General features: G+C 35.2%; 1 protein-coding gene across 3 annotated transcripts; it reads right to left on the bottom strand.

Annotated features, from left to right (window-relative positions):
* Window positions 1-1,896: 1,896 nt before the first annotated feature.
* Window positions 1,897-12,380, bottom strand: LOC124160813 (carboxypeptidase E-like). 3 transcript variants are annotated; one of them, XM_046536889.1, is made up of 9 exons: window positions 12,045-12,380; window positions 11,764-11,917; window positions 9,225-9,421; window positions 8,798-8,953; window positions 6,951-7,114; window positions 6,054-6,333; window positions 5,538-5,664; window positions 2,600-2,796; window positions 1,897-2,215 (listed from the first exon to the last, which is right to left on the bottom strand). In XM_046536889.1, the coding sequence occupies exons 1-9, from the start codon at window positions 12,105-12,107 to the stop codon at window positions 2,093-2,095; spliced, it is 1,461 nt and encodes a 486-aa protein (XP_046392845.1). In that variant the 5' UTR covers window positions 12,108-12,380; the 3' UTR covers window positions 1,897-2,092. The 3 variants fall into 3 exon arrangements, with proteins under 3 accessions (XP_046392845.1, XP_046392847.1, XP_046392844.1); XM_046536891.1 differs by having other exon boundaries at window positions 12,017-12,376; XM_046536888.1 differs by having other exon boundaries at window positions 11,764-12,379.
* Window positions 12,381-16,325: the final 3,945 nt, after the last annotated feature.

Genomic DNA, 16,325 nt, shown 5'->3' with positions numbered 1-16,325 from the left:
TGTATCATTTAGGAGAAACCTTAAGTGATGACTCTCATGTGACCAAAATGTCCTCTTATACTGTAGGTACCTTTAAGTGAGTAGAATGTAATTTAAAGTTGTTTTCCTATAGGAATTTATTCTTTAGTTTTTTTATGGTCAGTAAAAGGAATCTGATGAAGTGTCTAAGTTAGTATCTGCATTTTAAGATTGGTGTTGAGGGCTCTTGATGAGGCAGGCATACATTTTTTATGGCCGAGGATGAATTTTAGAAGTAGTTTCCAATAGGTGGAGGCAGTATGGGGTATATATTCCGCCCCCATCTAGTCCCTTACCCCTAGTCTTCCTCGTTCTGCTAGGTATTCCACCTTCCCACTCACCCCAATGCCAATTTTCAAAGCTTCCAGCTGGCATCCTCCCATCTAGAGCTTGCACTTCCCCCTCAATAAAATCCCAGTTATCCCTAAACATCTCTTCCTTAAGAAAAAAGCCTGCCAAATTGTAATGTGGTACATCGTGTCTGGTTGCTGATAATGTGCATGTATAACAATTGTACTTATTTTGGAATCCTTTGAGCTAGAGATAACTGCGGAGGCTGAGCTTGTGGCATTCTATCCTGATGAATGAAGTGTTATTTTTCTAAAAATTGCACGTAAAAAGTAATTTCCTAAAAAATTATCCATACCAACCGTTGGATCATTTTTAAAAAAATAATGAAATCCCACTTAATTCTTTCCCGTGACTACTCAAGGCATTATCCATTAGTATCAGTGTTGACATACTTTGCACTGAAGAATCAACTCCAATAAAAGAACATGCTTCTTCCCTCAAAATTTATTTCTCTGTTGAAAGAAAGCAATACCTCCCCTGCAAAAACACTCAACAATCGCCCACCGAAACACATCGCTCGTCTAGTAGCCCAATAATAAGAGTCTGCTCAGCTAGCAGTGTCCGAAGCAAAAACGCTCATCTCCTATTCTCCAAGCTTGGAGGTGAGCATTTATGCTCCGGACACTGCCAGTTGAGCAGATTGGTATTGTAGGGCTACTAGATGAACTGATTTGATTCGGTGGGCGATTGTTGAGCATTTTTGGAATGGAGGTATCGAAAGAGTTTTTTATTCAAAAATGCCTGAATATGAGTATGTTCTATTGAAAATTATGGACAAGATTTACAATCTTAGATCCTCGTATGACTATTTTTTGTAATGTTTATCATATCGTTTGAAATATATTCTTATAAATAGGAAGTTAACTATTGTCCATCATGGTTTTTCTGATCACTTATGTTCACTGGTGTAGTTAGCCTCTCTTTCCGAATGGTACTCACTTAAATAGTATTGCTCTATGAACCTGTGTCATACATTTCTGTATGTCAGAGCATAGGAATAATTTCCTAGTAATTAGCTGATTGTTGGAGAAAAGCGGCATCTGTAAAATACTTTCAAGTATAAGGTGGCATTAATCTTAATCAATTGAGCCAAAGTGTCCACCATACTTTTTCATGTGTTAATTTTTATGTAAATAAAACTTCAGGTTTTGTTGAAGGGGAAGTATAATTACATTTATCTCCATATATTTACCCGTTAATTATTCTATTACATTTCAGTTATTGTGGAATTATGTACTGCATTAACCAATGTTACCTCAAAAACTTTTTTAATCTTAGGTTTATTATGAGTCACCAACTCTGTTATTTTTGTTTGCAATTTTGTGTTGATCAAATGCATTTCATAGGTAGGTTTTCAATTTAGTTAAGTATCTGTAAATAATATGTAATGTAATCTTCAATAACTTCATATCAACAAATTTCTGCCTTTTTGAGGGTCATTAAAATATTTTACACGCACTCCTTAACTCCTATAAAATTATCTATGATAGTCAAAGTATGTATAATTTAAATGAAAAATGCTCATGGTATGATTGCTGCTGTGTTTTATTTTTAGTTCTCGGCTATTAATGTTAATATATATTTATATTCATATATAATTTGTGGAAGAAGGATATGTTTAACAAAGTGTTCATATTAAAAATAAAATTTTCCCTTCATTATTTGTGCTAGAATGTAATGCCTATGATAGACATCAAAAGATAAATGCCAGAAATTCGAACATCTACTGTTTTACTGCTCTTTTGTAAATGTTGTAGATCCATTTCTTCCGTAGACGGTCTTTAAGTAGCTCATTATAAGTGTCATACTCAGAATTTCTTGGTGTTCCACTGGATTCTTGGCCGAGCTGTAATGGCAGATACATCTTATATTAATCCTGTTTCATCAAAAATCATTCTGGGTTGATTGATCACCTTTGGCATTTCCTTCCAACACTTAAAATTTTGAAGTATTTAAGTTTTGCAATTCACGATACTTCAGAAAGTGTTCTTATCATATTTTAGTTGAAAATTTTGGAATTTGAAATTAAAAATAATATTTATTTAAGTTCGATTAGACCGCTGCCCTTTTGATATGTATTGTGTTTGGAAGCAAAACTTATTCGAAAAAAAAAATTTCCACATTGATACTGACTTGCGTTAGATACTTTGATTTTGCTATTTAACCAATGAAACTAATGCTGTTTCCTTTTCCAAGTAATATAAACATCAAAATGGGAAAAACGTTTTACCTCAAAAACATCATCATCTTCCATTGGTCTTGAAGGTGGAAGTATAGGCTGTAGCCAGAAATCAATCAGCATTGCTTCACTTTTTTCTCCATGTTCTCGAACTTTAACTCGTCTTGTTTGAGGGTTGTAGCCTGGGGAAACTGCTGTTATTTCGTAGTCTCCTGGTGTCAAAAGCCGGTAGTAATCTCCACCATGAACTGAAATGAGTAATATAGTAATAGTCTTTTGGGTTATATGTGAGTCAACGGCTATGGTTATTTCACGCCACTTAACTCCTTGATTTAAATGAGAAATGGGTAATTGATATGAAACATAGTGAAAAAGATTATTTTGATTACTTACCCGAAAAATAGCATTTTTCTATCCTAGTCATTTTGTTCAAACACAGGATGTCGTATTTTTTAAAATTTTAAATTACTCTGAGAAAGGCTATTTATCAGGGTAGAGTACTTGGAGAATCCCACCAAGCAATTTACAGTTTTGCACATGGGTGTGAGATTTTAACATCCTGTATTTGATGCCCAAAATTTGCTACCACTGGCATCAGCCTGACTTCAGACTATTATCCCGGATTAATTCAGGTGGCACCTATCGACTCATGGGCAAAGTTATGATGGTGTTAATCATTAGAACAGGATGATCGTTTATTATTCTATCCTATGTTTGAAGTGAGGGTAATGGACGGGGAATCTGGGTGGGCAAGTATAGGCCTAGGAGTGAGGTAAGGCTCTCCAATACCACCTTTTCTTTCTAATGTGAATGCCGAGGAGATCGTAAGAGAAGCGTGGGATGAATTAGAAGCCGTAGTAAAAGCGGGAGGAATGATTTTAAAATTGGCGAGGTTCGCAGATGATCAGGCATTGATTAGCCACTCAGAGAGTGGGCTACAGGCTCTGGTGGATGCATTAGACAAGCGTTGCAAGGAGTATGGCATAAGAATTAATCACAAGAAGACCAAGGTTATGCAGTTTTGTTAAGCATTGCAAGCTAAGAATATGAGTATCAGTGTAAAAGTTGGTGGGGAAAAACTTGTGCGTGTTGAGCAATTCAACTATTTGGGCAGCTTCTTAGAGGAAAACTGGCGCAGCAGTAAGGACACCAGTAAGAGAATTGTGTCTGCAAGTGAGGCATTAATGAACTGGAAGGAGCTTATGAGAGGATCATTATGTAAGAGTTTTAAGAAAATGTTAGCGAAGAGTCTGATCTGGAGTGTTTGTTCTTTCCGGAGCAGAAACATTGACTCTTAGGAAAAAGGAGGAGAGAATACTGGAAGCATTTGAGATATAGGTGTGGAGAAGAATGGAGAAGGGAAGAGGAGGAGGAAAGATGAAGTACTGGACATGGTGGGTGAGGAGAGGCAGCTTCTAGATGAGATACGAAGGAGACAAGGTATGGATGAAGTGAGTACTTAGTGGGGAGGGGATGTTGAAAACAGTGTTAGAGGGTAGAGTGTTAGGTAAATGAGGGAGAGGAAGGAAGAGAAAATGATTTTTAGATAGAACGAAAGGAAGCCTTATTGTGACTTGAAGAGGGAAGTACATGAAGAAAAGGTAGGCTGCCAGAATGCTTCCTAAGTTCACCATGGAAACCTTAATTGGTAGAATACTTCAATGAAAATGTAAGAAGTTTGTGCATAATTTTTTCAATTTATGGTTCTAGCTAGGTATTTAAGAGAGAGTGAGGCCATGGGTTTCAACCATTATGTAATGATGCTCTTGAAGCTCATGGCTTGATGTTGAATTTGCAAAAATATTTTATGACACAATTGTGTAATACCTGATAGTTTATCAATCTAACATGGCAAAGTTAATAGCTGGAGGCAGTTCAGTAGAAATTGGTTCATATTTTTTTTAATCATTATATTTTGAAAAATGTAGAGACGTGTATTTTTCTAGTGTTTAATCCATTACCGCCATCTTGAGCTATTGGCGCCTAGAAATCATCAGCGTTAATCCTTTTGGGGATATGGTGGTGATATCACAAACTCCTGCCAAGCAGGTCAATGCTTCTCAGTTACTGGCAATCTGCTTGCAATAGCATCATGTGTTGGGGGGTCGTGGTGTAGATTTAGGAGGTGTCACAGGCCATAATCCCAATATTTTATCAAAACTGATTACATAATTTTATTAGTTTTTGTATCCTTAAATATCCGAAATTGTTCAGTGTCATTTGTTGGTAAAAATGAAAATGAAATTTTAGGCTCCAAAATGCGTAAAAATGGGTATTTAAAAAAAATGTACATAGGAGTATGCCCTTTTATCAGTATTGTATTCCATATTCAATATTAGTAATCCATTCTCCCACAACCCAGGTCATTACCTCCCCCAAATGTGATACTGAATCCGCCCCTGCTCACATGTTTCATTGTTGTTTATCCTCTTATGAACTATACTTTCTTTCAGTGCTCAGTTCCCTCTTCATAAGTTAATGTGTCAAACTCTAAATAAATAACCTACTCATAAAAAGTGGACAACACCTAGTCAAGGGCCATAGGCAGTTTTTGGCTGTAATTAGGCCTTTAGAAGCTTGCTTGGCTCCATGTAGGATGCCATACCATCTGCAGTGACTCTAGCATGTCACATGGGTGGCCTAGATTATAAAATGGTTGGGCCTAACCTCAAGTTAATGTGGATAAATATGTCATTAACTCCACTTTGAGTGTATTTGTTTTATGTTACGGAGTTAATATGGACAATACAAAATTGTATAGCAAATTTACGAAGTGGTTTTCCATGTGCCTATAACTGTAAACAATTTATTTTTGGTTTATAAAATAAAGTTTAACTATGGACTTTGATTCTGAAATTATGTCCGTCTTATTTGGGTGGGCCGGGGCCCACCCCTGTTGCCGCCAATGCATACTATAAGGATTCATAATTTATATAAATATATATGTATATTTTTATAAGCAAATGCATGCATGTAACTTAGAACAAACCTGAAGTTATGTCATGATCAATGTCATCATTCCGTCCATCAGTGATATTCTTGGTGTGTATTATGGCATTTGATATTGGCTTTCCAGTTAGGGCATCTTTAACCACGCCTTTCACTCCAATGTGAGCCTTAGAATAGAGAAAATAAAGGAATTCTGTGCATTTGGCTGCATTTTAAAGGTTTGAAATATAAATAATAAATTACTAATTATACTTCATTGGAAATTATTATCTTTAGATTCAAGAAGGCATTTGAGGCATTATCTACGTCAAGAATTTGAAGCTGAGTTTGATTCAAAGAGTCCACTATATAAAATTACTATTTTTAAGGGCAATAAGGTATTCAAGGCATTATTTATTTTAAGAATTTGATGGTTAGTTTTATTCTATTATTTCCAAAAAGATAATCAATTTGCAGTAGTCGTCAGTAAACCTTGCAATATGCCATGTTGAAAATAGGGTCAATTGATTTCCCATATTAATTTTATTCCATAAATAAAAATTCTCCATTCATGTACCTGCCAAATGAATCCAATCAGGGAATCCTTGTTGTTTTCCCACTCATGAGACAAAGTGTCAGCATCTGGATACTTATCACATCCAAGCTCTAAGGTTATTTCAAAATCATTGGAGGATAGGTAGTTGAAGTCTTGCATTCCACCTTGAACACTGTACCATGCTGCTCCGTTTGTTATTCCACCCTGTCTTCCAAAATTGAATCCGTCAGTCCCACAACCAGCCCTTTTTGCATCAGCCATCCCACCATGATGTAAGGAAGCATATGTTTGAGCCAGGTGCCTAATGAGATGGATTAATGGATGATATTATTATTTTTAAGGTCAAGAAAGTCATATTTTGGGTTTTCCCTCATGTTTTTATATGAATAGTTTGTTGGGAGAAAGATCATATATTATAGATCACCTTCAATACTTTTGTTTTTTCTTCAGAATTTATCTTTTTTATTGCTTACTGCAGTGGTTGTTGAATAAGATGCTGTGAAAGATGTAGCTTCTATGTGTGGTAAATATTGAATTATTTATATTTTAACTGAAAATAATTTTTCTTAAGGTACCACTTTTTGTAAACAATGCAGTATTTTTCATTTGCAATGCTTTTGAAGGAAGAAGGTCAACACTTCTGATTTTCAGGCAGACTTTGATGATTTAAGATATCCTCAACAGCATTTTACTTTTTAACTCCTTATGGAATAGTAACATTTTATTTTTGCTTGTAACAGAGGGTGGAAGGAAATTTTTTAATTCTCATAGTAAAGTCCTTGAAGAAATTTTAAGAAAAAGTTTATAGTCAGAGGTTTAAATGGTTCCTTCACATTTTTCATTTTCCATCACCAATCCATATAGCTTTTCAAAATCTTGGACTATGAGAAAGATTTTCAGATGGCTGCAAATTAATACCTAAATGTTTGGTCATCTGGAGACTTAGAATATTCTGTCAAAGCTCCTGATCGGCTGGCATCGTATGGATAATTAGCCACCAGGTCACCTCCATGTAGATTCGCAGAGAGAACAAATGGAACTTGCATGATAAGACGCATGACTGCTTTAGTCTCTGGTTGGATCTGGAAAGGAATCATTAGTTGAAATTAGCAGTGCAGCGAGGGGGGGTTTGGGGGATAAACCAGAGCTCAGAGCAATTTTTAAGTTTAATCAATTTTGCTTAATAGGGTAGTTTCCTTCATCAAAGAAAACGAAAGGCATTGATTGTGATTTGTTACCCACCATTAGTGTATTCATAATATATAAATTATTTGATTTAGAAATACCGGTTTAGACGAATGGCAATGGTCAATTTTATCCTCATTAGAAAAAGGCCATATTGGCACCCATGCGATGCCACTCCACGTGACGTCACAGGGACCTAGCTTCTATACGAGTAGATAGGAGTTTTACATCGTCTGAGATTACCAATGCATGCATGAGGCACAGAGCTCAGGGAAACATGCCTTAATAATCACCTATTAAAACTGCCTAAGGTCGGAAAGTTTCCTTCGTTTCATGAGGTATTAATAATCCTTATTCAAGCCAAGCGCTACCAGCTAGCAGGGTACTCTGCTACCTGCTAGCAGCCAGCATCACAACGGCACATACATCCTCACCCCAAGGTCACCTTAGACTGCGGAGTCGGGAACCATAAGGATGTCACATGGGCTTTTCCCAGCATTCATACTTAGCCGTCGCATTGTTGCGCGCTTGAAAATTTTCACTTTTCATTTGATCGCGGAAAATAGATATCGTCATAAAAAATCTAAAAGCGTGAAGTACGTACTCCAGGAGTAATAATCTTTCGATTTAGGCAATAAAAAAGTGATAGTAAACAAACCTATTGGATTAATATTACTTATATGATTGTGTTAAGGATTGATAAAATATTCCCCAAAAGCAATAAAACTCACCATTTTTAACCATTATCTTAAAAATTTTCTGGGGGAGTGCCCTTATATTACCCTCTTTCCCTGGTGGGTATTCCATATCTGCCGACCCCCCAGATTTAGCTGCGCTTAAACCCTCCCTATCCTTAATTCCTTGCTGCGTCCCTGGTAGGCATAGTTGCTTTTCAGTTGGGAAATGTAAATTTCACATTTTACATAAGGCACTTAAGAGCATTAAGCAGTTTTCACCATTAGGACATCTTTAGACTATTACTGGCACCGGCCATAGACTATTGTCACAGTAATACTGACAGCCATTTTGATTTTGGATGTGAATTAAGGGAAATTTAATATTGAAGTAATGCCTCTTCTCCAGCACCAGCCAAGTCAGCATGAATGTGCCTTTAAAAACCATTGAAATTGATTTGTGGTGATAGTACTCTGGCATCTGATTTGCCGAGTTCATCACCAGAGATGCCCTGGCGGACATTATATGAAAGCATCCATTTGATTATACATATTTCATGTGGCATTGACAATGCTAGTGCGTGTGAAAATGGCCTTACTCTGCATATTGTATAATGCAGTATTTCCTTTCCCCAAAAATCATGAAATTTTCCTATAACTTAAGGGTGTGTAGCTACATTTGATTGAAGGTCTAGCAGAGGAGTAGGAGTGCACATTCTAATAGATAGTATTTCATTAAAAGTCTGTTCATGTTCTATGCACATTAATAATTTCTCCGAGTAAAGTGTGTCACATCTTATTTTCCCAATGAATTCACAATCAATAGGAAAACACAACCAGTGTATTTTTGAGGTCCATATTATCATTAAATGAATGGCTAATACTTAAATTAGCACGAGTACTTACTGGTTCTGTTAAGTGATCAACTTGCTGAAGGAGATGATTATTGTGTTCGATGTGAGCTTGTTCATTTCCAAACATTATCCTATCAAGATCAGGGAAATTTCTATTCAGATCAATACTGTGGTTATTGTAGCGTCCTAGAAGATAATCTTGGCCACCCTGGAAATAGTAATGCAATGAAAGTGGATGATAATTGATTGTTAACATAAATCAAAATGATACAAAACAGCATTAAAATTCTGTAATTACTAGTTTCAAAATAACATTCATGAGGATTAAAAGTTCTGTTCTGTAGGGAATTTCCTTACCTTTTATCCACTGCATTTTTTTATGAATACATACTTAAAATTTGTTTTATAATAATCTGTTGATATTGTAAAAGCAATGGTAAAAGTAAAAAATTAGCTTCCATTGAAAGATTGAAACTTACTGTATCTGTTGCTAGTTGCCAACCATCTGGGTTCATAGATGGCATGAGATGAATTCGAGTGAGATGAATAAGCTTCTGAATTTCAGGGTCCCCAGCCATGTAGCACTCACATAAGTAGTCAGCTAGTTTTAAGAGTAGTTCCCTTCCTAAGACTTCATTGCCATGCATGTTAGCTATATATTTGAACTCTGGTTTCACTGAAATCCAAAATTTTCATTGGTAGTTTTTTTTTGGACATCAAAAACAAAATTCTACATTATCAATTTAGTCTACATTGCTATCCATTTTGAGCTCTACATATGTATTTGTACAGGTTATTTCAAACTCAGACCTATGCTTATTTTGATGGAAACTCTTTTTCAATTAATTTCAAGGAGCAAAAAGTATACTCTAGCCAAATGGAGAATTGCTATGGGTGCGGAACATAACCTAGTTCAGGGAAAGTACCCGTAAAAGTTAAAAAAAAGTTCTCTTGTACATCTTGATTGGAGGAGGAATTTTAGCTTATCAGGGCAACAAGAAGGTATTTCCATTGGAGCAGTCTTCTATTTGATAAAATACATGGTATTTGTTTCCAATTAATAATTATTATATGGAGGTAATACACTCCTCAGATCCCAGAGTATGTAATACTTATGATTTTATTTTGATAATGGTATTTATACTTTTAATATTTATTCAATAGGATGTCTGTTTGTCTGTCCACTATGCGTTTCCATATGGCTGCAAGAATTGTGACATAGTTGTGTGAAATTCAATTTTGAAATCCACCCACAAATTGTGAAATTTTCTCAATTTATGATAATTAGGACGACCTACTTCCAGGAGTTTTCATATTTTATTTCTATGGTCAACATGGAATGTTATTTCTTCCAATTTCATCGGAGTAATCGAGTTAATGAACACAACGCTCTAACTTATTAAGGAAAGTTTTCTATCATATCTTCTCCCATATACCTCGTTAGCAGCATAGCGTTCGTGCGGAATTAGGGGATAGAAATCGGTATTTTGCAGGTTGTCCTACTTGCTGTAAGACCAGAATAGTGGTAATATAAAATATGACGTTAAGTGTCCCTCTGTGGAAATCTAATATCTGGTCACTTAGTTAAATATTGAATGTTTTGAAAGTGAGATTTGACCGTAGAGACTTAGGGCCTTCCGAACGTCTTGCAAATAACGCCTTTTTGCGGGTCCACGAATTGCAAAATTTTGCTGTTGATTGATTTCAAACCCTGGTATTACCGGAAACGTTCTTTAGATTTCGATAGGCGACTCATTCCCTTTCACAAATTCTGTTATTCGTCAAGTGCTGCTTAAATTTGAGAGCTTTAATTTCCAAGAAATAATTTTATGCATTTTGTGGTAAATCGAGTACTAAATGCATTTTTCCTCCATTTAATGGCGCTTTATTTAATTTTGACGACCCTAAAGACAACATATACAAATCGAAAAACCACCATCACTCGTTGATTCCCACAGAATATTTCTAGGAAAACTGAAATTTATTTCGGAATCTGCAATTGGTCATCGTGGATTTTGTTTCCAAACTAGTCCATTAATTCGCGAATAGCTATATAGTTTATATGTATTGTGAATTGCGAACCTGATGGCCGCCGCTTACTGGTATATTTAAGTTCTATTTAGTCACGTCTGCGAAGATTTATTGTGGTTTCCCTCGTTTAATAATCGAATTTCAATCAAACAAAATTTAAATCTAGGCAATAAAATTATAGCGTTTGAGGGTGTTCTGGCTCGTGAATTTTTCCGTATGTTTTTAAGTCATATAGTTGAATAATAAGTCTTAAATGTATGAGTTTATGCTTGATAAAAAATATACTGAAACATTTTACCGAATTATTCTATTGTTCTTACCGATTCTACAAATTCCCCCGATGGAGAATAGTGAAGTGGGAATATGAGAAAAAATCATTTCCTTTATTTTTTTACCTTTAAGTTTATAGATATCTATATCTATAAGCCCGCGAAGCAATTTTCCGGTTTCTTTTTCCATTGAAATTGGTATCTCGGTTAAATGAAGGCTATATTAAAGCATTTTAAGTTTTAAGTAACCTTTTATTGGTTACTAGTCGCTATCTATGCGTGTTTAAAAGTGCATACATGACGCAGAGTATAACGGCGTTAAATGACTAAAATTTCGCGCCATAATTAACATTCGGAAATCATTCACCGCTATCAAACAGATGCTCGCTGTTTTTTTTGCGTGCTGGTCCTTAAAAATTAATGACCTCGCCTTCCAGTCTAACCATATGCTTTCGTCGGCTAAGTCATTTTTATCAGCTGGCTTTCTAATTTACGCATCATTCCTCCGTGGTTGAAACTGATCATCTAATTATCCTAAAGTATTATCTTTTAAATCGTATGCAGCGACATTATCACATTTGCGTTGCAAAATATACAGACGTCAAGCTTTTTGAACTGTAAAAGGTGTTCAGCCTGCCCATTGGGCATGTTCTATTCGTAGGTTTATGTCTCAAAATGAATTTTAAAATAGTTTTCTTAGACATTCAACTTTACTTACATAGTTGGTGATGTCCTGGTTGTGAGGAAAATTCGATCACGTACAGTGGAACTCCAAGCACAGACTTCTCCGAGAGTGTGTAAACTTGAGTGATATTAGGACACCGGGAATGAACATTTTCGAGGACGGCGGGTAGTTCTTCGTTATCGTGATGCTTTAGTTCAAAAGCCCAGAATAAATGAACAAAAGAAATTACGAAAATGATTTGATAGAAGACTTTCATGATTGATACTTCGAGAAACCGATGCTGTACTTTTGTGGAGAAGTTATGATGGCCCTACGTTCAATTTTCTTGTGACGATGAGGGCTTCGGGCGTGCGCAGATGAATCCAGCTCAACTTCATCTACCATTCACCTGGCGCTGACGTTATCGATCTTGCCAGGCTCAACCACTCAAGTTAGTCTTGAATGGGGAAGCTGCAGGGCCATGTTTTATTTTGGTTTTTTCGGTGACGTTGTTTTAGTCATCATTTCTGTCATTCTCTATTTCATTGTGCGGTCTAGGAGAATCACAGAACATATTAAAGAGGAATATAAATGCTATTATTAGACTTATAAAACAGAAAATACACATATTTATGATTTTGAAAGACACGACGATGATACTGAGCTATTCTTTCACTTATATCGGTGTAAATAAAACTTATCACGACTGACCACAACGATCAAAATAGGAGATATATCTACGGTAAATATTTTTCAACCTTCGTGAGTAATGTTTCATTCAGATCGTTTTTTCTGATGCTTTAGATAGTCAGGTGGGAAATATTTGTTTGCTAAAAATATTCCGACACGTCAATTCCATATTTGCCGTGGTTTTCTATTGGTCACAGTCTGATTTATTTGAATCGTAGGTATCGGCTATCTCTGTCGTTCCCTGTTGGCCCTTCTCTGTCTAATGCGATGCAGTATTTGGCTATAGGTACTATACATTTATCTAACTATACATAAGTTCATGAGATGTACCTTTTTTGAAATGTGTAGTGGAGAGAGGGAAATTTAAAAACCATATCACAGCTTTCTAATTAATTATTTGAAATTTTTATTTTTTTGTGGATCAAATGAACTGTCACCAATCCATAGTTCTTACTCGAAAGAATTATGAATGGAATAGGTGGAGTTGTAAAATCCAAATTAGGAAACCATCTGAAATCAGAGATGGATTCAGACACTTATAGTACTTTCCCTGACTCAACACGTTGATATAGCCTCCGATTTATCAATTTCGGTGGGACTATTCTCCTTCCTAGATGCTCTAATTCATGGAAACGGAAAAAATTGCTGCTATTTAAGTTGCTCAGATTATACAATTTTCAATTGGAATCATTTTAGTAGATCTCTGTTCAGACTGGCGATCGTATGCATATTTTTGCGGTGAATATGTCTACAATATTAGACATGCATAATAGTCATTACTGAATAATTTGAGGTCTTGGACGTTTTACGTGTGTATTAGATTATCCAGGTGAATATTTTGCCTTACATGTCCTGAGGTGTAGAAAACTACGAATTTTTATAATAACGCTAAGATGTATTGCACGTGGCGTAAGCATGCGAACGAAAGTAGGATTATAACAAGTTCTCACCGTTGAATGTTCAAAGTGTGAAACACTTTTACTGTTCCATTTTTTGTCGGAGAGAAGTCACTAAAGTAATTTTGATCCTGGTGGTTATGCTACTCCGCATAACTAATAAGATTCATTTAGTTGCATACTACCTAGGATAAAACATTAAATATGTATGTCACGTTATTTGGTTCCTTGCTATCTGTTTAAAAAATATACTCGAGTTTGAAAGCCTACATCGCAGTAAAAACTTATTTTTTATCAATGGAAAGATTGCTGTGCCTTATATTATTTAGTTGAAGTCAATTTTTTGCGCTATCTTTGTAAATGTTTTCGTGCTTAAGTTAGAAAAAGGACTAATATTTAGACTCCTCAGAGGATGGCATAACTTTGGTAACATGCAACTTCACTATGTTCTTTTATAATGAAGGATCCTTTTTCCAATAATAAGGTTTGTGGTATTATCAGTAGAATGAAAATGATTCAGAAGAAGTAATTTTTTTCCATGGGTATTAAACAACTATCAAAAAGAAGTTATCTCTGGATTCTGATGGGAATATATCCGCCTGCAACATTAGAAGGAATGTAGATATATAACGTAAAAATATATTTTGAAAGACATACGATGATCATAACTAGTTTCTAACATTTACGAAACCTCCAGCTGCAGAGGCAGCACTTCATCATCGAAGAATGTCTGCAGCCGGAGGCGGATGAACGGAGAATGACCCATAGAATTTATTGCTATGAACAATAACCCAAAGTATAGTCTATAAAAGTAATTAATATTCATGTCTCTCAATTATTTTGCCTTATCTATTATGTGGAAAGTTAAGAAAATCATCTAGAAACAGTCTTGACACCTGTTAAAATTTCATTACACAAGTTACAAGAAATATATTTGATCAAATAAAAGATATTGTATAAAAATACTAAATATTAAACACTACTTGATACAGAAGGGGGAGACCACACAGTCAGTATAGTGACACTCATTTCACTGCAGGCATGGTAACATTTATTTTAACGGCTGTAGTACTGCGATGTGACATGATGGAATTCTCTCAGGTAAAACATTCTGGAGGTAAACTATACCATTCCGATCTCAGGGCAGGGACTACTCGAGAAGGTATATCTGTCAACTGTGGTAAAATTATTAGGATAGGACCGTGCAAGTAGCGAGGAAGTGTTAAGAAGAGTGGGAGAAAAGAGAAGTCTTCTAAAATCGTTCGTTAGGGAAGAGATGGGGCAGCTTAGCTGGCAACATTATGAGACATCATGGCCTCATGAAAACAATCGTAGAAGGAAAGATGGAAGGGAAGAAGGGCAAGGGACGTCACTGAATGAGTTAGATGAGAATAGGTTATAAAGGATGTAAAAGAGAATTAATACGTCATTATGAAAAGGCTAGTGAATAGAAGAGAGGAATGGAGAGCTGTGTCAAACCAATCTTAGGATTATTGACTACTGATGATGATGATGAACGAATACTATACTTAAACTGATGATAAATTAATGTGATTAACAATCAAATGATAGTGTAATTGATATCATATTGAGGTAAGAAACTGCAATTGTATACAGGCATGAAAGTTACATTTTCTGAGTTTAACACTTTGAGGCCTACGTCCGAGCTTAAGCCTCATACTTTTCCCAGCTGCACTCAGGCTATAGTGAATTCACCAGAAGATATATCAACCATGCTTTCTCAGGCATAGGCTCTGTGGCTGATGCACAGGCCTGATATCCTTTCTAAAATGGATTGTGCAATATATATATATATAACTTGTTAATGAACTAGTATTTGGTTTCTACAATGCCTGCAGTCCACTTGAATCCTGGATAAAGGCAGGGAATTATTAGCCCTTTTAAAATTTCCACTCGATATGTCTTGAAGTGTCAAAAATAAATAGGGTTTCAACAGCGATTTCTTCAAAGATAAAGAGTGTATCAATTGGAGAGGATGAGAGGCAAAAAAATGTGTGAGAGTTACTTGGGCATTTCCCTCACATTTCATACTTACGATTTTCTATTTCACTATTTTTGATATATTCCATTTAATATACTTTTTCTGGTAACATTTAATAAATTTCAATAATAGTGACAAATACAAATGCTCTTGAGCAGATGCAAGAAAAAATTAGTATATTTTTAGACTATAACTCATGTACTCCTGGAAGATTAAAATGTTTGGCATAATCTTCTTGAATTTAAACCCAATGACATATAATTTAGTAGTTGATCTGAATTATCATCTTTATTGACTAATATGCTTGCATAAAATGGATTTTATTACTTATTTTAATAACATCAACATTATGAGTTAGGGAAAATAAGAAATGTCACAGCAATGTATTTCATTATCACAATTTTTATTCACAAAATTTCAAAGCAGGAATAATATTTCTTTTCAAAATTAATAATTTAATCAGATTCAACAACAATAGAAATGGTTAAATGCATAGGAAAATGACGCGAGAACAACAAAACTAGTTCAAGTTACTTTACCACAAATGTTTTCAGTAACCCAGAGAGACATAAAAAAATATGAAGTGCATTCTTTAAATTATACAAGAGATCAAATTTTAGTCCAACTTAAACATAACAATAAATCTAATCTTAATTTTCATTCTTCCAATCATTTTGATGGTAATGAACTAGAGGATGTTTCTTTTCATTCTCTAATGCTAAAATGAAGTCCACCGCATGGAAAAAGTAAAGCTCAAATACACCAAGTATGTTCACTTGGTAGAGTGTTTTCACAGGCAGCACAAAAGAATCTAAATGCTTCAGTTTACCACCCATTAACAAAATAAAAGTGAGAATTATTGAGAGATAAATTGGCACTAGCGACCAAACCATTTTTACACTCATTTACATTTTATGAGCCAATAACAACATAATTCTACACTGTTTTTAAACATCCACAAATATGTCAACAACTTATTGCTTATAAAATGTCTACAGTGAATTACTGCCACTGACTATTTTACCAAA

Source organism: Ischnura elegans, chromosome 6 (genome assembly GCF_921293095.1).
Source record: "Ischnura elegans chromosome 6, ioIscEleg1.1, whole genome shotgun sequence".
Lineage (NCBI taxonomy): Eukaryota > Metazoa > Arthropoda > Insecta > Odonata > Coenagrionidae > Ischnura > Ischnura elegans.
This window is presented reverse-complemented; position numbering and strand designations above follow the sequence as displayed.